The 26,395-nt window shown below is 43.9% G+C and overlaps 1 protein-coding gene across 1 annotated transcript in view; it reads left to right on the forward strand.

Annotated features, from left to right (window-relative positions):
• The first annotated feature begins 511 nt into the window (after nucleotides 1-511).
• ZNF598 (zinc finger protein 598) overlaps nucleotides 512-26,395 on the forward strand; it is a 29,684-nt gene continuing 3,800 nt past the window's right edge. Inside the window, exons 1-9 of the mRNA XM_027863088.1 lie at nucleotides 512-742; nucleotides 12,657-12,769; nucleotides 13,364-13,493; nucleotides 19,963-20,174; nucleotides 21,194-21,411; nucleotides 21,950-22,067; nucleotides 24,101-24,282; nucleotides 24,873-24,957; nucleotides 25,445-26,229. Coding sequence (XP_027718889.1) covers nucleotides 512-742; nucleotides 12,657-12,769; nucleotides 13,364-13,493; nucleotides 19,963-20,174; nucleotides 21,194-21,411; nucleotides 21,950-22,067; nucleotides 24,101-24,282; nucleotides 24,873-24,957; nucleotides 25,445-26,229 — 2,074 coding nt within the window. The remainder of the gene's footprint in view (nucleotides 743-12,656; nucleotides 12,770-13,363; nucleotides 13,494-19,962; nucleotides 20,175-21,193; nucleotides 21,412-21,949; nucleotides 22,068-24,100; nucleotides 24,283-24,872; nucleotides 24,958-25,444; nucleotides 26,230-26,395) is intronic.

Consider the following 26,395-nt stretch of genomic DNA (forward strand, 5'->3'; position numbering starts at 1 on the left):
GGGACTAGGGCTATTTAGACTAGGACAATGGGAAATTGGTGACATAGGGATTGGGATTGTGGGAGACTGGGGAAGTGGGGACTAGGGATATGGGGTTTGGGACTGTGGAGGCTGGGACTGTTGGGGACTGAGGACGTGGGGTCTGGGGACATGGGGCCTGAGGTCATTCGGGCTGGGGTCACAGAGGCTGAGGTCACGCAAACCAGCTCCCGAGCCCCACAGTCCCCTGGGCGGGGCGGGGACACGTGCGAGGGGCGAGGCCTCAGGCAGGTCGAGGGAGGGGCGGAGACGGAACCAGAACACTTCGTGACTTCGGAGCCGCTCTGGTCGGAGCCTCGCTGGCAGCCGGAAGGGGCAGTGCTCAGTTCCGCCAGGCGGCATGGTTGCTAGGAGGGCGGTGACGTCGACGCAGAGAAGGAGGGACCAGCCCGGGCGGGGCGGGACGGGACGGGACAGAACGGAACGGGGACGGAGGCCGCGCGGCGCCGCCCGACGCGCCCGTTCCGGGACCATGGCGGCCTCGGCGGGCAGCGCGGCGCCGGGGAGGCCTGGGAGGCCTCGGGCCGCGCCGGCGGCCGCCCCTCCGGAGCGGGGCGGTGGGAGCTGCGTTCTGTGCTGCGGGGACTTGGAGGCCACGGCGTTGGGGAGGTGCGACCACCCGGTGTGCTTCCGCTGCTCCACCAAGATGCGAGTCCTGTGCGAGCAGCGGTACTGCGCCGTGTGCCGCGAGGAGCTGCGCCAGGTGAGCGGTGGCCCGGACCCAGCCCGGCCCTTGGGGGGTCGGGGGGCGGGGGGCGGGACAGGATGCGGGAGGACCCCCATCTCTGCCCTTCCCCGGGGCCGCGCTGAGTAAGTCTGCGGCCCCGGCTGGAGTTGGCTGGGCCCGTCCGGACTGGACTGGGGAGGGCCGGGTGGGGCCCGTGGCCCGCGGGACCTTCGGCGTGGGGCCGGGCGCAGTCCCCAAGTTTGGTTGGCCCGGGCAGGGCCAAGACACTGATGGTGGAAAAGTTGGAGAAGGGTGAGGCGGGTGGGTGAGGAGCGAACGGGCAGCGAGAGGTCTTTCTTTCTCCTTTGGGGAGGGGACAAGAAGAATAGACTCGCTGGGCGTGAGTGTGAGGAGTGAGCTCGCCGCTCCCAAGAGGAGCAGGAGGAGGAGGAGGGATAGCATCCCGGTTGTGCAAGGGAGAAGGGAATACTAATGCAGAAAGAAATAGACTCAACTGCCAAGAGCTTCCTTCTCCACCTTGGCGGCAATAAAGATAGAGAGGAGGGGGAGAACCCGATTCAAGTGATTTTGATCTCGGGGCCAGGGTTAGAATTTGTCAATATCTAATCTGGTCCTGCGTCTAGGTCGTTTTGTGACCTTGGGCGAATTACTTAACTTCTCTGAGACTGGATCTTTTCCTGTAGTAAAGTGGGGTGGGGTGGGGGTGTTAATCTGACCTATCCGACGGAGGTGTTGAAAGAATAATTAAGGAGTGGAAATGCTTTGAGGGGCCAGAAGAAAGGTACTGCATAAATGCAAAGTATTCCATAAGTTTTCTGCTCTCTGGCTCGGTTTCTGAGTTTAGTGGAAACATTTTACTCTGTCTGGACTTGTATGGATGGCACAGTACAGAGGTGGAGGGTGATGACTAGCTTCAATTTCTCAGCCACGTTTTCACAGCATGACTCTATGATGTGCCCGTTCTGAGCCACGAAAACAAAAACATATTTGATCTCTCTCATTTACTGTTCTTTAAAACTTACTTTTAGTTTTGTGAAATCCCGCCCAATCATTAATGGGAAGCTTTGGGTGAGTCCCAGCAGGTCAGCCCAAGCTTTCTCATCGAAAAGTAAATCAGAGATGGTATGTGTGTAATTTTTTTTTTTTAATGTGGGAACTCTTATTGCAAGAGAATCAAAAGAGGAGCAGTCTGTGTGTAAGTGAATTAATGACACAAAGATTTATTGAGCACTGACTTTGTGCCCAGCAATCAACCAGCCAATATATTAAATGCCTACTATGTGCGAAAAGCACTGTGCCAGACTTTGGGGATACAAAGATAGAAGGGAGATATCCCCTGCGCTCTCAGTGCTTACATTCTATTATTATGATACAGCCTGTTCACAGATAAGTAAATACAAGATATGTCCAAAATAAATGAAGAGTGATTGGAGTAGAAGTGACATTTAACAACTGGGGGAACTGGGAAAGGCCTTTGAGGGGGAGCCAAGGGGTCCAAAAATCAAGGCAGGACATTCTAGACATGGGGGATAGCCTGTGCAAAGGTGTGGAGGTAGGAAGATAGAATGACTGGTGAATAGCAAGAAGGCAAATTTGGCTGAAGCTTTGTCACTATGAACTAGAGTGATGTTATCAGCCTTTCTAGAAAGATCGGCCAGAGCAAAATCAGAGGGGCTTTAAGTGCTAAAGAGAAGAATTTGTATCTTATTCTAAATACCAAAGGGAACCAGTGGTGTTTCTTAACAGAGAGGAATGCTAGGGTCATGCCTGTACTTTAGGAATATAAATTTGGCGGTTGCATGAGGATGGATTAAAGAGGGAAGAGAGGATGCAGGGAGACCAGTTAGGACTGCAACAGTAGTCAAGGTAAGGTGATAAAAACCTTAGACTAGGATGGTAGTTAAGTGACTAGAGGAAGAAACTTATTTCAGTGAAGTTGAGGAGGTGGAAAAACAGTACTTAGCAACTGTATGTGGGGGATGAGTTGTTTGAAGGTTTGAAAATGTCTCTGAGGCTGTGAAATTGAATTACCAGAAGGTGGTGCCCTTATCAGAAATTTAGGGGAAAAGAGAAGAGTTTTGTTTTGGGCATGTTAAATTTGAGATGACTGTGGGATATGTAGGTAGAGATATCCAGCTGGTATTTAGAAATAAGAGACCTGGACCTCAGGAGAGAGGTGAGGTCTGGATATGTACATATGGGAATTATTTATATAAAGATTATAGTCAAATCCTTGAGAGCCTCTTATGGGAACCTTTGGTAAACGAGCTGTCCTTTGTAAAGTCCTATGGGGAGACAAAACATCTCAAACAACAATGAACAATACCTGTGCAAGGATAGAATTGTCATTTCAACCTTTTCTAACCTGGTTCTGCTTCCTGCTGTGTGTAGAGTTCTCTGCTAGGTTCAGGTGATACAAAAATATGTGTGCTGCAGACCTTGCTTCCAAGAAGCTTACAGTCTTATAGGAGTGAAAGACATAGACACAAATAACTGTGCTACGAGAGAGTGATAGGTGCAAAGAAAGGATAGGTACAGGCACAGTGCTAGGAGAAATTTCAGGGAGGAGAGATCATTTTTAGGAAGATGGAGGAGGGAGATTCGACCTGAGTTAGATCTTATGGGAAGGAAGGGACTTCACTAGAGGAGTTCATTTGAGGCAGGAACTAGGACAGGGATATTTAAGAGGGGATGGCAAGAATGTGAGAGAGAAGTCCAGTTTTGCTGGCTGACTATCTCAGGCCAGGATTCTCAAATACAGGATTTTCCATATTTTGGGGATGGTATCATAGCAGATTTGTATTTTCCTGTTCCGTATGTTGTATTTAGTAACTCTATGCATGTTACTGTATTGTGCAAACCTTTGTGTGTCAGCATGTGAAGTTTGGGGAAGGGGGGAGACACAGAGTACTGAATTAACATGAGAAGTTTTCCTAAATTTTGCTGGACTTTCCAGTCTTTGTAGCAAGTAGATATTTGAATAATGGTGCTTCAAAATAGCCTTAGTCATCACTAAGTAGCTTCAGTTTAATCCTTAACTTTCAAAAGACTCTACCCATTTTGTGCTTTATGTGAAAATACCCCTCTGCTCTCTCCCTCCCCCCACCCACCCCCAAACACTGTAGTTGTTTGCGCTTGTGATTTTGGTTAGTTTTGATCTATCTCTATTCTACCTACTTCTATTCTCTGTTTTTTAGTTGGCTTGGTTTCTTCCTCTCAGAGTTGCAGCTTTGATGAACTCCACTGTCTGGGCCGTTTTCCTATACAAAATATCTTAGTATTATGTGAGTACTCCTGCATCAATGAAGTTTTTTTTTATTCATGCCACCCCATTGGGCTTCTTTAGAAGCCCAGCCATTACTGTGTCTGTAGGCAAAGGATTCTGATGGCTCTAGGTACTCATTTATTTGACTTTGTGTCTGGAAAAATGGTCAGGTTTTAAGGTGGTTTTTGATCAGCATCTTCAGCATCTCTGAGGCTTCAAGTACAAAGAATGTTCTGTTATTCATGATGACCAGGACAGAGTTAAGGGGACTAATCACCAAACTTAAATCAGTTATTTCTACCACATCAGCTACTAGATCTTTCTTAGGTGAGCTGCTCACAAGTTTAAAAAAAAAAAAAAGAATTAGATTACTGAAATGACAACAGGAGAAAAAGAGGTCTAGAAATGCCCAGTTGGGATGATCAGCCTCTGACTACTCACAGTCTAGAGTGGACAGTATTAGAATGCAGAGGGAGAAAGTACAATCTTTGAACTAAGAGACCACAAATAGGGAGCTAAGAATTTAGAATGTTTTTCTTGACCCTGCCCTGAAATCACTTTGAAAATGATTCCTCTCTGCTCCCACATTAATTAGGAAGATGAGAATGAAGATTCTTGCAGTTCTTTGGTGGCATTTGCCTTAAAGACTGAAGGTGAGACCAGTGGTCTCAGTATTGTTTACAAGCTCTAATGTATCTGGGTGGGAATTGGAAGTTGTAAGGAAGGACTGTCCTGCTGTCATAGTTTTTTTCCCATTGGAAGAATTCCTTTCATGTAAAATCCATTTACATGCTTTTTTGTGATTATATTAAGTTTCGTAATGTGATGATCTTTTGGCTGTCTGTGAGGCAGACTTTGGGAGAAGCCAAAAATCTGCTGTTTATGTTATTTTTCTAGTGAATATATTTCTTAGCAATGAGAATGTAGGCTTGTTTTTCTTTTTAAAGTTCTAGTTCCAAATCAGAATTTTGAGAGTGCTTCTGTTCCTCTTGTGTTTATGTCACTTTCATTTCCCACTGTATCCCTGTCCCTCACCCCTCCCAGAGATCCATTCTTTATAACAAGGAACCAAAAAAAAAAAAGTTCAGCAAAACCAACACATTGAAAAAGTATAATATTTATTATATGCAGCGTTCTACATCCATAGCCTTCCACCTCTGCAAAGAAGTTGGGATAAGTGTCTTCTGATACCTGTTCTTTTGGGACCAGGCTTGTTCATTACGATTTTATAGCACTTAATTTCTTTTGTTTATGTTCTTTTCATTTACATTGTTGCAGCCATTTCAGAGTTGTTTATGTGGCTTTCCATGCTTCTTTTTATTCATCATATTTGTTTCTTATAGCACATGTACCATACTTCTTTAGCAATTACCCAGTCGATAGGCATGTACTGTATTTTCAATTCTTTACTACCACAAAAAGTGGTGCTATAAATATTTTGGTGCATATGGAGTGAGAGCCCTATTTTTAAACAGTGTCATCAGTTCAGCCAACAAATGTGTACTGAATATCTACTATGGTCCAGCCCTAGGCTTGCTATCTTAGGAAAATAGGAATTATATAAGACTAAAGCATACTGAAGACATTTCTTGGGGAGAAATGCCATTTGAGTTGAGTGGTAGTGATTCTGAAGAGCAAGGAGAAGATACCTTCTTTTTCTAGTGACTTAATTGACAATGCAGGTGGTCAGGGCCAGGATCTGGTGCAGGAAATAGATGAGTCAAGGACCAGAAATTAGGAAGAAGACCAGAAGGAGACGGCATTTCAATGGTAAAGGCAACAGTAGTCATCACCACTGATTGAGCAGAGAGACCTCTTTATTAGGAGCTAAGCTATGTCTTCATTTTTCTGCACACTCTTCCTCTTACCAGGGTACCTGCAGTAAGTGTTAATTGACTTAGGGAAGATGTGATTCCTGCTTTATATGATTCCTGCTTTATAGGAGCTCACAGTCAACCACAAAAGTCACATCTCCATTTTGCATGTCACTTGAAGGAAGTAGTAACCTATTCTATGACAAAGGTACATTTTTATTTTATTTTATTTTTTTTGGCAATGGGAGCTAAGTGACCTGCCCAGGGTCACACAACTAGTAAGTGTCAGGTGTTTCGTCTGAGGCCGTATTTGAACTCAGGTCCTCCTGACTTCAGGGCCGGTGCTGTATCCACTGCACCACCTAGCTGCCCCCCAAAAGGTACATTTTTAACCTTTAAATATGGGCTGTGATTTTACCGCCAATATATTCAGTTTCCTGATTTTGTTTTATTACTGCTGTTAGGATTAATCTGTTTTCCTTTAGAAGGTTCCTTTAGCACATAGATGGGAAAGCAGGCAAGCAAAAAATGGTAGCCTAAAGGGTAGCCTAAAGACACTGAATAGGTTGTTAAATGACTGTGCAGTAGGGAGAAATGTTAGAAAGAACAATAACAAAATTTACCTGCTAGAAGAAAGGGGGGATAAATTTGAGGAAAATTTGAGACCAAGAATCATAGAGTAAGAATTGGAAGGGACCTTAAAGGTCATCTCTTCAGACTTTAATATGCATAATTTGAGGTAGTGACAGAACACCAAAGTGGTAATGTTTTGACAGCAAGAAATATGAGTGCAGAGTGTAGAGGTGGTATCAGCATCAGAGAGATACTTGAGAGTCAGAAGTTATCTATCTAGAAATTGGAGACAACTGGTAGTAGCTATAGGAATGACTGAGGATACAGAAAGAAGGACAGAAGGCCTAGGTCTGAACTCCTGGGAACCCAAGATTAGGAATGGTAGGGACAAGAGGAAGAAGTAGGAAAGAAATCAGTAAGGTACAAACAAGGTAAAAGATTGTGCTGTGTAAAGGAGAAGAAAGAACAGGGCCTCTGTGGTATCTTCTATTGAGTAAGATGAGGAATAAGGAGGAGCTGACAGTTCTTCATGCTGGCCAAGCAGGTGGGCAAAGAATGGTAGCCTAAAAACACTGTACAGGTAGTTAAATGACTATGCAGTAGGGAGAGATGTTAGAAAGGACAATCACAAAATTTACCAGCTAGAGGAAGGGGCCAATAAAGTTCCTCCCCTCCTTGAGCTCTCTATTCTCTTGGTACTGGGGGTGTTGTGCTCTGGGCTAGAGAAGACCTGTGAATCCCTATATTTGAATAAAGATTAGTAAGAACTTTAATTCCTCAGGGCCTGGGGCGAAGAGAGGAAGGATGCCCCCTGGGAAACTGGAATAAGAATGTAAAGAATGTGGATGATTTGGAAACTGCTGGAAAGTGGTTGGTGGTCTGTTTCTTGAATTGATAATTTGGTAATTGTCCATTTGAAACAGCAATTGAATTGGTGTGTTTGTCCAGATGAGGTACTCTCCTTACCTGACTAGAGTAAGAAAGTAAAAGGTCTATTCTGAGTAAGACTCAAGGGAAAAACTGAAAGTGTGTTTTTACCTGCCTCCCCTTTGGGGATCAGCCATGGGACCTCCCATGGATTGGTGAGCAACTAAGGAAGGGATTCCTGGAGGGAGGGAGAAATGGGAAACCGTCACAAACTGCAGGGGAAGGGAAATGTGATGAGTAATCCAACTTATTTTGGTCACTATCTTCATTGGCTCTTCTGAGATTGCAAATGCAAATAAAGTTTTGCTCCATGAGTATAGCCATCACCTGAGGCAGAATGGTGCATTTGCTTCTTGAGGGCAGTATTGAAATAAATTGAGGAGACAAGCCCCTCCTCACTTTCTGAGAAGATTTATTCCATCACTGCATTCACCAGAGGGCTTATTATGTTTACCCTGCTGCCAGATTAATCTGGCTAATGTACATTCTGTTCTCGTCACTCTCCAGCTCAAAAACCTTCTGGGGCTTTCCATTTGCGTATAGCAGCTAAGATTTAAAGAGTACTTTTAAGATTTACTAAGAGCTGTAAATATGTTATCTTGTTCTAACAACTCTAATGTAGGTACTGCTAGTTCCATTTAGCAATTAAAATGCTAATAGTTACAATAGTAATATATGTTTCCTTTCCTCTCACTTCTCAGTCCTTTGACTGTCACTGAACTCAAAATAGCCCTCTTCAGGTTATCAATGAATTCTGATGATCTTTTACCAGGCTTCATCGTTCTTGACCTTTCTGCAGCATTCAGCACTTTGGAACACCTTCTCTTGAGTTTGAGGAACGCTGTTGTCTCTTGGTTCGATTTCTCTTCTTCTGACTACTTCCTCTCCATCTCCTTTGCTAGCTCATCTTCCATTTCCTGCTTGATAACTCTGAGCGTACCCCAGTGTTCCATCCTAGGCCTCTTCTCTCCTTCTCCATGACTTCATCAGCTCCTATCAGTTCACTTATCATCTTTGTGCAGATGACTCTCAGGTGGAAGGGCCCCAACCCCAGTTTCTCTTCCTGATCTCCAGTCCCTGCCTCACCAACTGAACAGCTTCTTGAATATTTTGAATTGGCTGTCCTGTCAGCATCTCAAACTCAGCATGTCTAAAACAGAGCTGCTTCTCTTTCTCCCCAAACCTACTCCTCTTCTAGTCTTCTATCTTCTGTTGAGGATATCCTCATCCTTCAGTTTGCCCTGTTTCACATCCTTAGTGTCACCCATGACTCCTCACTTCTTTGCCCCACATAGCCAATCATTTTCCAAGTCTTACTGATGTTTACCTCCATACAATCTCTTACATGTATTCCCTTCTCTTGACTCACATGGCCACTACTCCTCTTGCCTGGACTCTTATAATAGGCTCCCAACTGATTTCCCTGGTCAAATCCGTGCTTCACATAGCTGCCGGTGATTTTCCTAAGGCATAACTCTGACTATGTCACTTCCCTACTTGTTACTACCTCCAGGGTCAAATCTAAATTATTTTATTTGGCATTTTTAAAGCCCTTGACAACATGGCCCCAGCTCTATTAGGTGTTATTCTTCTTGGGCTAGCCTGCTTCCTACTCCTGCTCCAGGACATTCCATTGCCTGCCTTTTTGACCTTTGCATAGGTTGTCCTGTCTCCCAGGCCTGAAGTATATTCTCTACCTTTTCTTCTTAGAATCTTTAGCTTCTTTCAAAATTCAGGTCTTGAACCACCTTTCTGTCTGTCTTTCTCTCTCTCTCTCTCTTTCACTCTTTCTTTTGTTGCCTACCCAAAGTCACACAACTAGTTAAGTGTCTGAGGCTGAATTGACTTCAGGTCCTTCTGATTCCGGGGCCTGTGCTCTATCCACTGTACCACCTACCTTTCCCAGGACCACCTTTTTCTAAAGGAACCCTTTCCCGATTCCTCTAGCTTTTAGTGACTCTATCTCATAATTACTTTGTATTATTCTGTATACATTTTATATATTGTCTCCCCTGATAATTTCCCTGAGAGAAATTGTTTCACTTTTTGCCTTTTTTTTTTTTTTTAAGTGAGGCAGTTGGGGTTAAGTGACTTGCCCAGAGTCATACAGCTAGGAAGTATTATGTGTCTGAGGCTGGATTTGAACTCAGGTCCCTCTGCCTCCAGGGCCGATGCTCTACCTACTGAGCCACCTAGCTGCCCCTTGACTGTCTTCTTAATAAATGCTAGTTGGCTGATTACAGATTGAGGAAACTTGAGGGCTCAGAGAAGTTAAATTACTTGCCTAGTAGGGTGGCGAAGCTAATAAGTATCTGAAATAGATTTTAAAAATAATTATCCTAACATTGGTTCATAGAAAATTGTTCAAATTTCTTAGCATGGTCTTCAAAGTCCCTCCACATTTTGCCTCCAATTTACATTTCCAGTCTTATCTTACACTATTCATTCTGCTGTTCTTTACATATCTTTTGTTCTTACCAAACTGGATTATTCACCATCTCCTGTTCTCTTTACTACTTGCTTCTTTGTGCCTTTTCTCTTTCTTTCCCTGATTTCTGGAATGGATTCCTCTCTTTCCCCTCCAGTTGTTTCTAACTTCATGGACTAAGTCAGTTGTCTTCTCCTCTATAAGTCCTTTTTGATCTCCTAGATGGAAATCTCTCCACCCCCAATTTTTCATGCTCCTTCAGATCTTTCTTTTACACTTACATTTCAGTCCGCGTTGCGGCTATTTATGCGTCTGATCCCCTCCTACTACTTTGTAAATTCCTTGAGGGCCCAAAGTCTCCCTTATCTTAAAGTAGCCAGCTAGAACTAAGACTGTAAACTTGAAGCTTCAGTGTACAGATTGTAAAAGGTAAAAAGAGATAAAGAGGAGATGTGAAACAAGCTATTGTTTATATGTTAATATGTTATTGCAAATAGTTCTAATTTTTTGTTACATTTGGGTATTTTTTGGCCTTCATGATTATTTAATGAAAATAAATGTAAGTAGATAACACCTCTCTTCAAAAAGACTCCACTTTTCAGCCACACATATACCCAGCTCGATTGTCTTCCCGTTGTGTTCCCCTCCCCTTGTTCCCCCAGTGGTGATGGACATTTAGGGTACTAAGACTATTGGATATGCCTAGATTCCAGCTTTTCTCTAGAGAGCTCTGGTTGGGCAGCCTTATATGCTGATATTGGGGGCAGTTACACCTGTGTGCCATTGTCTAGGGAAGTGGAATGTCAGAGTTGTGCAGCTGTACGGTGAGCTTTACTCCAAGCTAGAATGACCAAGTCAGTTAAATCACTAATGACTTGAAGGGTCATGATTCTGGGACTCTAGAGCCACTGTCTAATATAACTCATTGGCTTTCTAATTTTATCGTGTTTAGCCACCCACACATCCCCTCTTTCCAAAAACTAGTGAGACAGGCTTTCCACGCTATTAGATGAGGTAGTAGTAATATTCTTCCCTGGTTTTATGTGTTGGAAAGCACCTCACCCGCAACTGTGATTATCTCAGTTTCCCTAAATATGCAATTGGGACCGTAATAATAGCACCTATCTTATAGGGTGATTGTTGAGGCTCAGATAAGACAATCTCTGTAAAGCACTTAGCACACAGTACCTGGTACATCATAGACACTTAATAAATGGGGGGGAGGCCCTAGAGGAAGGAGTGTGCATCAGCTTATTTATTCTGCAATGCCTTTATCCTTTCCCTCTCATTACTCTTGGTTGGATTCCTAGATATAGTCAGTAAACATTTGTTAAGCACCTGCTATGTTCCAGGCTGTGCTAAGTGCTGAGGATACAAATATGAAAAAGAAAGACAGTCCCTGCCCTCATGGAGCTTGCAATCTAATGGGGGAAGACAGCACACAAAAGAAAACTGAAAGACGAGTGAGAGTAGAGAAGCTGGGAAAGTCCCAAATGAGTGCAGCCAGGTGGAAAGAGAAGCTGCCTAAGAGATGTCAGTCCTTATCCCTCTTCTTAAATGGAAGTGAAAGAGCTCATCCTTTAATCTGAGGGGCAAAGGGTACTGATGAGGCGTGAGTGTCAAGCACTTCCCACTCAGGAAGAACTGATCTTTTGTTCCTTTTCCATTTCCATGAACACTTAACCTTCTCTGTGCCTCTCTCCAGTTCTGTCCTGTGTTGCTTGTTATTTGTGTTGATGTCTTTTCTTCCATACTAGATTTTAAGTCCCATGAGGGTCTTGCCTTACTTATTTGTCTTTGTGCCAAGCACTGAGCACAGGGCTCTGCACAAAGTAAGTACTTAATAATACATATTTGTCAAATTGGATTGAATTATCTCCTATTCATTGAGTCTTCACTGATGCAGCACTTTGCTAGGTACCATATAAAAGTTACTTACAGGGACAGCTAGGTGGCAAAGTAGATAGAGCTCTGGCTTTGGAGTCAGGAAGACCTGAGTTCAAATGCGGCCTCAGACACATGACACTTACTGCCTGTGTGACCCTGGGCAAGTCACTTAACACCATTTGCCTCACCAAAAAGCAAAAAAAAAAAAAAAAAAAAATTACTTACAAAGACTTGGCTCTGGCCAACCAGAGTCTTAAGATATAGAAATAAACATAAGCAGGAAAAACAAAGGGGAAAAACATGGAAAAACAGCATTCTTTGAGAACAGTGTTACGGAGGTGGGGGACTGTAGGTGGAAAATATTCTCTATGCTGTCATCCTTGGTTGTTTTGACTTTATTAATTTTACTGAACTGCTTTTCTCCTCCTAAAAAAAATTATTTCAGCAGCTGTAGAGCAAGTTGTCAGCTCAGGTGCTTATGAAAGCAGTGTAACTTCAGTTTGTGCTTAAAGTTCCGTCTCCAAGTAGATGGTTCAGGTGGCTATGCTCCGTCCTCTGCTTTTTCTCTAATGCATGTTACAAGTAGGACAAGAAAAGAATAGGTGGATGGATCAGTTATTCCAACCCTGGGGGCAGGGAACAAAACCAAAACAGATAAAAGCCTAGCACTTCATGATTGGTCTTTTTTAGTTCCTCTTTAGCTTTGTTTGGGAATTGCAGGGTAGGTGCTAGGCAGTGCTTTGATTAGGAGGGCTTGAGGCATCATCCAGTGGCTGAGCTGGGAAGAGAAAAGGGAGGAAACAGGGGTGGTATTCTGTCATTTTTTTATCCCAGGGAGGAAGTTCCTTTGGCAAGATTCCTAAAGCCTCCCCTTCACTGTCATGGGGAATTACTGTGCTACCTGAGCCCACTCTGGATAAAGAGGTATCTATGTTTTAGGGTTAAAATTCGCACTTCATAGAGCAGTCTGTTCCAGAACTTGCCCTGTAGTGTGTAAGTCCTTGTCTCGTAATCATGCTATTGTGTGGTTTTCAGGTGGTCTTTGGAAAGAAGCTTCCAGCATTTGCAACAATCCCGATTCATCAATTGCAGTATGAGAAAAAATATGACATCTATTTTGCTGATGGAAAGGTTTATGCTTTATACAGGTGAGATGAAAATTCTTTGCTCCTTTAGAATTTCTAAAGTCCCTCATGTTCTATGGCATTTTATAATTTTTCAAATCATGTATATATTCACTTTCACTTTCTCTTACCTATAATCCTGTGAGATAGAGATACATTGTGCAAATGAGAAAACTGAGGTCCCGAGAGGGCACTCAGCTTGCCCACAGTGACAACACAGAGTTGGGACTGAATCCAGGCCTCCTGACTCCTAACTCTCTCGATTGTACTACGTAAAGCAATAAGTGGGTTTTAAAAAAATATTTTATCCTCACTTAACTAAAATCCAGATCATGTCCTCATATAATAAAGGGCTATTTCCAAGCCCTATTCTGGTTGCCCCCTTGCCTTGAACACAATGAGAACCTCATCTTGCAGGCATAATTTAAGATTCTCTATTTCTGAAGTGAGAGGACACAAGACAAGATGATCTTTAAGGCCTCCTCTAGCTCCATTGACCTCAGTCTAATATTGTTAATACCTGTATAAAGCAACTTTCCTTTACCCCCTCCCCCCCATTTCTCATTTAGTGTCAGTAAAACTAGTAAGCAGTGACGCAGGTGCTGGTTTTCCTTTTAGGAAGTTGCTCCAACATGAATGTCCCTTATGTCCAGAACAGCGACCTTTCAGCCTCTTTGTTGACTTAGAGCAGCACATGAGGAAACAGCATGAGCTTTTCTGCTGTAAGCTGTGTGTGAAACACCTAAAGGTGAGTGGGGATGATAGAGGCTGGGCAAGGAGGGAAAAGAGGACAGTGTCCTTGGAAGCAAAGCAAGGGCTTCCTCCTCCCTTGATCAGTCACTTCATATACAAAAAGGTGGTATTCTGGAACGCAGACTCAGTAGCCGCCCTAGATGACTCCAGAAAAGTGCCTCCTGTGACGTCATTGTGCTGTTGGGTAAGCTAAGGCCACAGGAAGTTGATTTACCTAAGTTCGAGCAAGATAGTAAATGGAACTGAATGCCGTGTGACTATAATGTCCAACTTGGCCTTGGAGAAGAGTTGAGAATGTGCATCTCCCTATTTTCTTTGCAGAAGGGGGGATTGTGGGTATGAACTGTTACAGGCATAAGTTGATGTGTTGGTTTTGCCTTTTTTTTTTTATTTCTTTTTAAATATTTGTCAGTGTTGGCTTTCTTTATGACAGTAAGAAGAAATATATTCAGAAATGAAAGTGATGTAAAAACAAAAGTTATCCATAAAAATTAGGTTAAAATATGCATGATTATCTTCATTTTTCTTCAAATCTCCAGTTCAAACACTATCACTTTTATGAGGCTTTTCCGCTTCACTCTGGCTGCTGGTGCCTCCCCACCCGAATAGCTTTATCATTTATTTTGTATACACCTGTACATAATATATGTATTCTTGTCTTCCCTGATGGAATGTTAGCTTCTGAAGGTCAAGGATTGTTTAATTTTTGTCTGTCTTTGTATCCCTGGCCCCATCACAGTTCCTGATACATAGTTGGCTCTTAATTAATGGTTATTGATTGAGTTTATAGTCTAGTAGGATATCACACACAACTGGGATAAAGTTAAGAGATCGTTAAGTGCCTTAGGGAAGTGCTACTGGTATTGTAGGGAGTCCTCTGGAAATCATTTCCAACTCTAGGAATTCAGGAAAGACTTCACCACGGGGGTATCATTTGAACTTGAAGGATGTGTTGAATTTCAGTGAGGAGAAATGTGTAGGGTCAGGGTTTAATTTTTTTTTTAAATTGTGAACTTAATCATCAGCAAAAACATCATTATGTACAAAAGAATAATAAAAAGACTTATATTTGGGGGGGGGGGAGAAAACCAAAGCAAGGTATTCTGACTTTTTCACGTTGTCCAGGTCCTTCCTGATGTCATTCACTAATCTTTGAGGCATTCTCCCTCCTTCCTTTATGAGTTCAGTACCTCTTTGTCTTATATCATTGCTTCTTCATCCTAACATTTGCCTTCGTCTTTGGTGATTGAATATCTAGTAACTTTGAGCACCTTGACCCCCACATCTATCAGTTTCAACTTCTATGACCCTCTCCTATATTGTCTACTTTCTCTGTTCCTATTCCTGAATCGTTGAACCCTGTTGAGGGAAGGCACAGAATGACATAGTAATAATCATAGTAACCGATAATAGCCAGGCATTGTGCTGAGTGCTTTACCGTTATCCCACTTGATCTTCACAATAAGAGGGGAAGGTAGATGCTACTATTATCCTTATTTTACAGATGAAGAATCTGAGGCAAACAGAAATTAAATGACTTGCCCCCCCAAAGTCACAAAGCTAGCAAGTATCGAGGCTGGATTTGAACCCAAGTTTTCCTGACCTCAGGCTCAGCACTCTATCCTTACACCACCTAGCTGCCCTTAGTAGACTGGGTCCAGTACATATTCATGTTATCTAACCCAGACTTATTACTGCACAGAAATCCTTTATTTCATCTCTGATCCACATTCCCTACGGTAGTTGGGTCAGACCTTCTTTCTTTAAGATTTTAGCTCCTCTACACATACCCATTTCAGTAGATCCACTTATTTATTACTTTTCTGAAATTGAGGCTTTCTGTCATCTCCCTCATCTTCCATAATAATAATAGAAAGCTAGCATTTATTTTACTCTTTAAAATTTATAAAGCAGTGTACACATTTTATCTCATTTTGTCCTCAAAACAATTCTGGAAGGTATGTGCTGTTATGATTCCCATTTTACAGATGAGAAAACTAAGGCAAACAGAGGTTAAGTGACTTGCTGGGGGTCACGTAGCTAGTGAGTTGAATGTCTGAGATTAGATTCAAACTGAGGTCTTCCTGTTTTCCAGTTCTAGTGCTCTATCCACTGTGCCACCTAGCTCCCATCTTCCACACCTCAAAACTTCTTTATCTTCACCCATTTTTTGCCTACTTTGCTCCAGTCTCAGAAGAGAAAGTTCTTACTTGTCAAAACTGGTCCCTCCGCTTGAGCTCTTCGTTCTCCCACACCCTCCAGATCATCAGGCATTTGCCGTGTTGAGTATTCCCTCTCATCTTCAGGCTCGCTGTTCTCAGGCTTCTTTCCTGCTTCCTACAGACTTCTTCATGTTTTTGTTATTAAAAAACCTTTTCCCTTGACCCTGCTGTTCCTTCATGCCATTGATCATTATCTTGCTGCTTTTCGTGCTTAGAGAAAGAGTAGTGTGCCCTCTCCTCCTCCACTTCCCTGCCTTTTCACTTCTCAACCTCTTGGGCTGGGCTAGCCCAACTCCTCTATTACGGCCAGTCTCTTCAGGGTTAGAAGTGAACTTCATTTCTACCTCTGGTGGCCTTTTCTCCATCTTTATCTTTGATCTTTCCCTAGGATTTGGCCCTGAAAGTTACTCTTTCCTCCTCGATCCTGATTTTTCGATTCTTGGACAGTGTTCTTTCTTCTCCTGGATCTTCCCCTTTCCTGTCTCACCATTCTTCCTTCTTCCGCACCCTGATTAGCAGTGCTCCCTGAGTCGTCGGTCATCTCTCATCCCTTCCCACAGCATTAGTTCTCTCTGATCAGAAGACTCCCAAATCTCTGTGTATTCAGAGGCCACCCAATTAACAAGTTGGCTTAGTAGTTTTTAATATGTTAACTATTTCCCAATTGCATTTTTAAAAATTTTAACTTTTTTTTTAAATTTTGAATCCCAAATTCTTTCCCTCCTGTGCTCCTCGAGAAGACAAGCAATATGACATCAATTATAGATGTCCAAGTTGTGCAAAACATTTCCATATTAGCCATGTTGCAAAAGAAAACACACAAAAACACAAGAAACAAAGAAAATGAAAAAAGTACGCTTCAGTCTATACTCAGAGTAAATCACTTCTCTCTCTGGAGTGGATAATATTTTTCATCATGGGTTCTTTGGAATTATCTTGGCTCATTGCCTTGATCACAGTAATTGTATTGTTGTTTTAGTAGTTGTTTTCAACATAACTCTCCTACTCCAACAATCTTAAAAAAAAGAAATACTCTAAAAGAATATTTTCTTAGTTGTTTCAACATGGAGAAGATGGAAGCATCTCTACTCCAGGTAAAAATCCTCTGAAATAACAGCCCAGAATCAAAATTTCTAAAGTCACTTCTTACTCCAAGTTCACCCTGCATTCTGGGTGTGACCAGAGCAGACAACCTGATGAGTTTGTGTTTCAAGCTATGGGCTGTGGTAGCCTCTAGTCCAGGGGTGGGGAACCTGCAGCTTCAAGGCCATGCGTGTCCCTGTAAGTCCTCAAGTGTGAACCTTTGACTAAATCCAAACTTCACAGAACAAATCCCCTTCGTAAAAGGATTTGTTCTGTAAAACTTGGACTCAGTCAAAAGGCTGCACTAGAGGACCTAGAAGGCCACATGTGGCCTCAAGGCCGCAGGATCTCCATCCCTGCGTCTAGTCTGTCCCCTTAGGACTGCCCGTCTGTTGAATTCCCTCCTTCTCTCCCCCCATGGTATTCCACACCACCTCGAGCGCTCCCCCTCCCCCACCCCTGTGCTCCAGAAGAAGTGGGAAATCATACTTCTCCCCCTTCCACCCTGTGCCCAGACATAGGATGGAGGTAGGGTGTGCATTGTTGATTTCAGTGGGGCATAGAGATGCCATAATTCAGAGCTAGTTAAGAGAAAGAATCTTCCTGATGGAGTTTATACAGTGCAAGGACCCAGCTGAACTCCTATGTCCCCCAATCCAAGGAAGCTAAGAAGAAAATAAATGTATTGAAAAGGGAATAGGGCTTGTCATTAGCCTAGTTTCCAAGCTTATAAAGACAAGGAGAAATAAGTAAGAATTTCCCCAGAAAGGAATGATGTTTTTGTTTAGCTTTCTTGACTTTTTTTCTTGTCCTGAACCCCTCCAGCAGTCTGGTGAAGCCAGTGGACTCCTTCTTAAAATAACGTTCTTAAATGCATAAAATAAAATGCCCAAAATTACGAAAGAAACCAAATGGGCCCTAGATTAAGAGCTTCTACTTTAAAGGAATGTGAGCCAAAACCCTCAACAAAAAACAGAACAAGATAGTAAATTCTGCAGATTGCCTCGAAATCCTAGAACTATAACAAGAAACTTGGGATGATTTAAAAAAGAAATAAAACTTTTAAATGATACTATTGCAATGGAAATTAGATTGAAAAGTAGAACTTTCTTTTTTAATTTTTAAAATACTTATTTTTTAACATTCATTTTTTTTTTTAAATTTTGAATTGCAAATTCTGTCCCTATCCTATTCCCTTCACACATTGAGAAAGTAAGCAGTGATAGTGAAGCCATGCAAAACACATTTCCACGTTAGCCGTGTTGGGGGGAAAAAAAAACAACAATAAAAAGCGCTTCGGTCTGCACTCACGAGTTCATTAAATCTCTCTACAGGTGGAGAGCATTTTTCATTATGGGTCCTTTGAAATTGTCTTGGATAATTGTATTGATTTAGAGTAACTAAATCTTTCAGAGTTGATCATCATTACAGTATTGCTGTTTATAATGTGTATAATGTTCTACTGGTTCTGTTCATTTTGCATCAGTTCAATTAAGTCTTCCCAGGTTTTTCTGAAATCATCCTGTTTGTCATTTCTTTATTTTTCCCCCACTTAATAGTATTTTATTTTTTCCAATTACTTATAAAAATAGTTTTCATAAGACTTTAAGTTCCAAATTTTTCTCCCTTCCTTCCTCCCTCCCCAAGCCAGCTAGCAATCTGATATAGCTTGTGTATGTACAATCTTGATAAACACATTTTCACATTAGTCATACTGTAAAAGAATTGGAACCCTAAAAGAGAAACAAAGGGGTGCCATTGACACACTCTCATGGCGGCGATGGGGAGCCCAGCTTCGTGATGGAAGAGGAATACTGCAGCACCCACCTCACCCCACCCCAGAAGTGGGTGCTGAGGGGTAGATCCTGAAATAGATCATGCTGATCTTAGGAATGTGAGTGCTTATGGTCAGCGTAGGCAGTAGGACTGGAGATTTGGGCTGTAGTGACTCATACCATACAGCATTGCCCCTTTGATGAATTGATACTTCCACAGGAACGTAAGGCAGCCGCAAAAAAAAAAAAAAAATGCCTGAACTCTGGCCCTGTTACCTCGTACTGTGCAGAAGCACATCTCCACCTGGTTGTGCTGTTAACTGCTCTCAGCTGCCAGTCCCAAACTGAAGTCTTCATCAACTTGTTCCTTTTCCCAGCCTTCTTGTTTAGGATCCCTCCATTCTCCCTTAACTCTGCCTTCCCATCCCCAGTCGTTTGCCGAGTCCTTTCAGTTTTGCCTCCACAGCATTTCTCGTATACATTTTCTTCTCTCCACTCACATAACTACCATCCTTGCTTATAACTTCTTACCTGGAGTATTGTAATAACCTTCAGACTTATCTCTCACTACTCCCCATTAGATAGACTGATTTGGACCAAAGAAAGCCCTTGCTCCACCGCCTTTACTGAGTTATTTCTTATTTGTGACAAATCATTGTGAACACAGGCCACCTGCTGGCCACTGAATGACCCCTTGGCTCCTCCAGCAGATGTCTTGTATTACATAGCCCTTCTCTGTCATGGGGTTGATTGTAGATCTTGCCTGTGCTGCTCTCTCTGAGTTCTCATTACACTGGCTCATTTAGCGTGAGTTTAGTTGGAAAACGGAAGTGTGGGCCATATACCATGTAGATGACCATGGTCTTTTCAAGTCCAATATAGTTGTCATTCAGAATCCTTCTCTGAATTGAGCATATGCTTCCTTGATGTAGCTTATAAAACCAACCTTTTGCATAGTGTACCATTCTGGCTTTAATGTGTGGTAGTTTACTTTTGGGCAGGGAGTTGGATTACTGGGAGATGCTTGATAGAACATACTCTTGATTTAAAGCTGGCCAGTTCAGATACAAAAATTCTTTAGTATCTAGATGGATGTCGCCCAAAGCCTAGACCATTCTAGGCTCCACGTCATGCACTGGGAGCACGTAGAGTGGGGATTTCTATGTTACTTCTTGGAGAAAATTATATCTGTATTCAGCCACGCGTTCTTTCTGAAGTCTGTGATGAACGGAGATTAGAAGATGGTCTTCAAAAACGTTTTTTGAGAGCTTGAGCAATCAGTGGTGAAGGTGAGAGGCTATTTGGCTCCTTCTGCCAGGTGATTCTGCAAGGCATTCCCGGTCCTTTCTTCTGCCCTCACATGCCTTCACTCTTCTTCCCCAAGATCTTTACCTATGAGCGCAAATGGTATTCCCGCAAGGACCTTGCCCGGCATCGGATCCATGGGGACCCAGATGACACATCCCACCGGGGACATCCTCTGTGTAAATTTTGTGATGAGCGTTATTTGGACAACGATGAGCTCCTGAAACACCTGAGGAGAGACCACTATTTCTGCCATTTCTGTGATTCAGATGGCGCTCAGGAGTATTACAGGTTGGTGAAAAAGCAGCCCCATCAGGGACTGACTGAGCACAGATAGGATTGGAGGGAGGCAGGGAGCATGAATATGAACTAGATGTGTAAGGGCTCTACGCTGAAGATTAATTATGAGGAATTGGCATCTCTTGTATTCTCTTTCCTACTTAGTGCAGAAGTTAGGGTTTGGTGTACCCAGAGTCTAGAAGGGTGAGTGGCTTTAGTGTTTCCTGAAGTCTTTGTCTTTAGAAATTTGAGCAGCTGAGCCAAGTTATCCCTGACTGATTCCACTTTAGTCATAAGTCAGGATCCTTTGATGTTTATTTCTGTTGGGAATATAAAATGTTTTAAGGCTGAAACTGCTTTTTGTAACTGAGTTGTGAGTTCAGAGAACAGAATTACTTTCTGTCAGTCCCCTGTCTTTTCCTAGTGTGTTTTTAAAAAAAAAAAAAGAAAAGAAAAAAAAAACCCCAAATTTCTTTCTATTCAGATTTATGAACAGGACTAAAAAGAATTAAACCTAGATCCATTAATTCATGTAGTTGGACTAGCTCCAGCACGAGAGCCTTGAGGTTTAGGGGAAAGGGAAAAGTTTTTTCCTCCTGAAGATGCACATGGATATGTTTTAGCATTGTTTCTGTGAAAGTCTTGTGGAAAATAACGAGCTTGTGCTTATAAAACATTTCTGTGGTCCTTGTGGTAGAGGGAAGCTGTGTAAATGTCCAGTGTTATTTTTGCAGTTAAGATGAGAAGAGCTCAGACCGGTCCCATCTGGTCTGTTGCAGGAATATTTATGGTCTTCTTGATATGTTGAGGATAGAATAAGCTCCCCATAATTATTATTACTTCTTCCGCTGTGTGTTTGGGTGCTGATGTACCTACGTGATTGGGAGTAAGTTGAGTAGAACTCCCTCCTTGAGATGCATAGGAAAAGCTCGTGCAGGGGCTGCTTGCATGTTGCCTTAGTTGGTGCCATGGTGTGCTGTTGGGGATTGATATAGTGACCCTATCAATCCCCATTTTTTACTTTTCTTCAGTGACTATGAATACCTTCGTGAGCATTTCCGTGAGAAGCACTTCCTCTGTGAGGAGGGAAGGTGCAACACTGAGCAGTTCACTCACGCCTTCCGTACAGAAATCGACTACAAGGCGCATAAGACTTCGTGCCACAGCAAGAGCCGAGCAGAGGCCAGGCAGAACCGGCAGATTGACCTGCAATTTAGCTATGCCCCCAGGCACGCTCGGAGGGGTGAGGGTGAGTGTGCCTGGCTGTCTGTCCTTCAGAGGGTCCTGGAGCTCGGGGCCCACTGGGGGTCCTGGCCTACAGGATCAGAGCTTCATTGCATGGGGTCTGGTTCTACATTTTTCTAGCATGATAATTATGACCTAGGTTTTCATGCTATGTTCATAGGAAGACAATTAGATTTAGTTTACTGTCTTCATAAGCCTTTAAAATGAACTGGAAGAAGCAGTGCAATCATCTCTCTGTTATCATGGTTTTTGCAGCCTATCAGCCCCACCACAGGAGAGCATATTCTCAGACTAAAGCAGCGATTCAGAATGTCTTTAGTCTCTGTTTAGGGGTGGGTGGGTTTCATCTTCTTGCTCTCCTGGAGCTGTTATAAAGGACCATCTGCTATCCATAGTATCTGAGGGAGGGAGTGGAGAGGAGGCCTTGCAAACAGGCCCATAGAGTTTGCTGGGCTATTCTGGGGAACCAGGTGAGAGATGGGGAGGGGCCGGTTCTGGCCAGGGTGAAGAGATGGAGTGACAGGCCCTCTGCCTTCTTTCAGGTGTTGTCGGTGGGGATGACTATGAAGAAGTGGACAGGCATAACAGGCAGAGCCGGGCCAACAGGCCGGGGGGGCGTGGAGCTCAGCAGAACCGCCGAGGAAGCTGGAGGTATAAGAGGTGGGAGGCTTTTGCTCTCTGTTGAAGTTCTTCTCTTGGCAGCCCCCTGGGTGTATTGTTTAAGGGGCTCTGACTCTAAAAGGCCACTTTGGCTCCATGTTGTACAAACTGAGAGAATCCTAGACTCGGACGGCATGTAGAGACTGGCTCCATCCTTTCCTTGTATAGATGAGAAAACAAATTCACAGAAGTGAGATGACTTGACCTGTGGTTAAATGGCAAGTTAGCAACCAGGCTAACCACAATAGTTTTGTGAATAGATTCATAGTAAATCGTAAATCCCCAAATACATGAGTTTCTGTCTCTAGTAGAGCCCCTGCCTTAAAAAAAAATACTAAGTTTTATTGATTGCATTTTGTTTTTACAGCATTAATTTTTTGGACATGTGCCTTCTCTTCTCCCCAATTGAAGCCTCCCCTTTGTTAAAGAAAAACAGTTAAGCAAGAACACCAGCCACAGAACCACTGCTTTTTGACAACTGATGACTTTTGATGATAGACTTGAGTGGGAAAGGACCTCAGAAACCTACCTCTAGTTTAGCCCTCTCAGTTTTCATACAGGGAAACAGACCAAGAGAGAGTAAATGACTTGCCCAGTGTCACACAGGCAGTAAGTGACAGACGAAGATTTGAATTCGGGCCATAGGATCGTAGCTGCAGAGCTGGAGGGGTTCTCATGTGGTCCTTCCCCCTCATTTTACGGATGAGATTGTGACTTGCCCAAAGGAACTCAGCTAGTGAGCATTGGAGCCAGGATTTGAACCCAGTTTCTCTTGTCTACAGAGCCATTGCTCTGTCTGTTGTACCTCATTTCCTCAAGAGTCTTTCTTTGCCCAGTGCTTCATTCCTGGAATAAGTTGCTGTTGGTGTTGATGCAGACCACCTGTGGGCACACCCACCAGGAAGGTTTCTGAGCGCTTCTTGTCCTTCCACGGACGGTGTGCTTATGAGGAGAATCAGACTACTGCTTGCTTTCTCCCTAACACCCTGAAGAAACATTCTAGGTAAAAAGAATGACACCACTCACAGGTTAAGCTCCAACCTTCTCCAGGAGGGTCTTGACTTCTTGACTGTTGGATAGACACACTGAGACCTGTAGGAGTGGAAGTCCCTTTTTGTTAACCATCAGTCCTTCCCACTTCTGTATAGGGCCTGTACATACAACCTTTCCCTTACTATTGTTGAGAAGTGTTTATGGGCCTATGTTAACACATGTACAGTTTTGTACAGTAGAGGATTTTCAGCTAAATAAATACCTCTTTTGTAGGGGAGGTGAGTGAGAAGTCATTGGAGTGTGGATAAAGCCTAAGCACCAATGCTCTGGAATTGAGGGTGGGGCAGAAAAGACATCAGCTTTGACAGGAAAGAGATACCTGGAGCTGAGAGGTGGTCCATCTAGGGAAAGCATGGGCTAGTGGTGTTCTGTCACAGGGCCACATAAGAGCTGCATCTGAGAAGTCTGTGCAGCCCAGCAGGCCAAGCTGTGGGATCTTAGGATATGGACTTGGGTCTTGGTAACTTGGCACTTCTGGGCTCTGTATATTTGTATATTTTCATCAGTTCATTGGATTTGGAGCTGGTGTTACTTTTCCCCAAAAGGACTACAAAAGCCCTTTTGAGAAAAAACCCCATTTTTGTCTTAGCACGAGCTAAGGGCCATCTGGGCAAGGACTGGCAACAGTGGTAGAGACACAGGAGGTGCTATCACCTGGCAACTTGGGGAGTCATTGACTAAAGGATGGAATGAGGCAGAGAAAGAGGAAAAAGACCAGACCCACAAGGAGGTCTGGCCTGGAATCTCAAGTATGGCTACACGTTCCTGTCCCTTTCCTATCTGGGGTCCTAGCCACATCCTCCCATGTTCTCGAAGGAGGGCAGGGGAACACCTGAGAAGTTTTTTAGAATCTCAGTTCCCAATCTTTTCCAGCAGATGGTGCCACAGCTCAGGCCTTGTCTGGAGACGTGTTTCATAGCAGCCCTCAGGTTCTTTTCGTGACCCTAAAGGGCTCTCCTTTTCCTTCTCCTGCACCTCAGGGAAGAAGAAGACAGAGATGTAGCAGCTGCAGTGAGGGCATCAGTAGCTGCACGTAGGCAAGAAGAAAAGAAATGGGTTGAGGATAAAGAGGATGGCGGCAAAGTGAAGAAGGACGAGGGGAAGGACTCGGAAGAAACTCGGAGCTCGAGGAGAGCCCCCAAGCCTTCTGCTGAGGCCCCAGGTGATCAGTGGTGGCCAGCAGGCAGGTCCTGCACCACTCCCTCCTTTGCCTGGGCTTCTCAGCATAAAGAGGAGAACTCGTGGCATTGGCCCTTGGTTGGGAACATTTTCCACAGGCAGGGACAGCTTTTCTGCTGTGTAGCAGAAAATAGATTTTGAATGAATTGCAGTCAAGTTGCTTGATCCAGGATGGGAAATCTTATTATGTGAAGCTGAAATTTTAGGCTTTTTAAAAAGACTCAGCAAAGGGATTACATTCCTCTGAGGAAGAGGTGTTAAGTCAAATATAGTCTAATGTGCGGCCATCCTTTATTTTTATTTTTAAAACCAATACAATGTGAAATGTAAAATTAGGTTATGTATGTAACCTTTCTACCTGAAATAGAAGTTCAGAATAGGTTCTTCATGAACCTTTCTGAGTCATGATTCCTGATGAGTCTGACATCTGTTGCATGAGAGTCTTTGAGGAGAAGGGTATATTTTAAGGTCCCAAGACTGGTGCACACCACTTAAGAGATTTTCATAGGAACAGTTTCTGGTTTTTGGCACTTGCCATAATTTCATGTTACAAGTCATTGTCCTTGATCCTAGCTCCCAAAGAGGCCACTGCTAATGGTCCTGCAAGCCAAGAGGACTTTGTCTCGTTTAGCTCGTCAGCAGGGGGAGCTCTGCAGAGGTATGTGGGGCAGCTGGAGTCTGTTCTCGCTTGTCAGAAGCATTAGTTAAGGTCCTGGGGTATAGAGGGATGGGTTGGTGCCTGTTAGGGTTTGCCTCTAACAGCCGGGATCTGGTAGCTGACCAAGAGCTGGGGGGTGGGGCCTAAACATGAGCTCTTTGTTTAATGACTAGATTCCTACAGGATTTCTAAAGGAGATGTGAAGTCTGACTTGCACATGACTCCTTTGGTCCCTTTTCCGCCTGAGTCCCATCCAAGGGGTCTCTGCTTTGGGATCTCTCCTCTCTGTAGGGTCCCATCTGGGGAGTGAAGGTTTGCTTAGACAGGTGATTGCCTTCTGCTGCCTCCTGCCTTGCATAAAAAGGGATTTGTAGTGGGTCTCCTCCCCTCTGTGGAGCAAACCAAGTTCAGGCTATTTCCCAACTCCCTCCTCCCTGACGAAGGCCTGAGTGGGTCATGTGACATCTTATCTCTCGCTCTGCCCCAGTTCCCTCCAGCCAGCTTCAGTCAAACTTAAAGAAGAAGACTTTCCAAGCCTCTCCTCCTCCTCAGCCCCCACTGTCTCCTCGGGGATGTCACTTACCTATACAGTCACTGCCAAGAAGACCTCAGCCTTCCAAGAAGAGGACTTTCCAGCCCTCGTGTCAAAAATGAGGCCCAGCAAAGCTGTGTCCAGCATCACTTCAGCCTGGAACAATAACTCCAGTAAGAGTGTTGTTCGGCCAGTGGCACCTGTCCAGGCCACTTCCAGCCAGCTCACAAAGAAACCCTCTTTGATCACCAAAGGAAGTGGTAAAGCAAGCAAGAAGAACAACAAAGCCCTGGTCTCTGATGATGAGGATGACAGCATTGGGCTGACCACCCAAGAGATCAGGAACGCACCCACCATGTTTGATGTCTCCTCCTTGCTGGCTGCCTCTTCCTCTCAGCCTTTTATAAAGGTGAGCAAGAAGAAGAAGACAGGAGCTGAGAAACAGAACTCGGCATCGCCCCCACCCCAGCCACCGATGCTGGAGGCGACTGCCAAGCCAGCTTGGCGAGAAAAAGCGCCCAGCCCTGAACACGCACCGGCTCCTGCATTCACAGCTAATGGGTCAGAGAAGCCTGTGGCCATTGTGAATGGTCATTCAGAAAAGGCAGCCCATGTTGGCAGCGTCCCCAGGGAGCCTCCAGGGCTCACAAAGCCACCAGTGACTAACCAGTGCCCTTTACCTCAGGAAGACTTCCCAGCTCTCTGCAGTGCGGGGCCTCCCCGAATGCAACCTCCACCAGGTAACAGTAGTCAGGCAGTGGTCCCGCCTGGGCAGGAGCGGGTGGGAGGAGGAAGAGGAGGAGGAGTTGGAGTTGGCCAGGGTGCTGGGTTAGTCCTGAGGGCCTCTGGGGTCAAGAAATTCATCTGTTAGTCAGTGCCTGTCACTTGGATAGCAGAGCTGCTTCG

Source organism: Vombatus ursinus, unplaced genomic scaffold (genome assembly GCF_900497805.2).
Source record: "Vombatus ursinus unplaced genomic scaffold, bare-nosed wombat genome assembly UNPS02014770.1, whole genome shotgun sequence".
In the NCBI taxonomy this organism is placed as follows: domain Eukaryota; kingdom Metazoa; phylum Chordata; class Mammalia; order Diprotodontia; family Vombatidae; genus Vombatus; species Vombatus ursinus.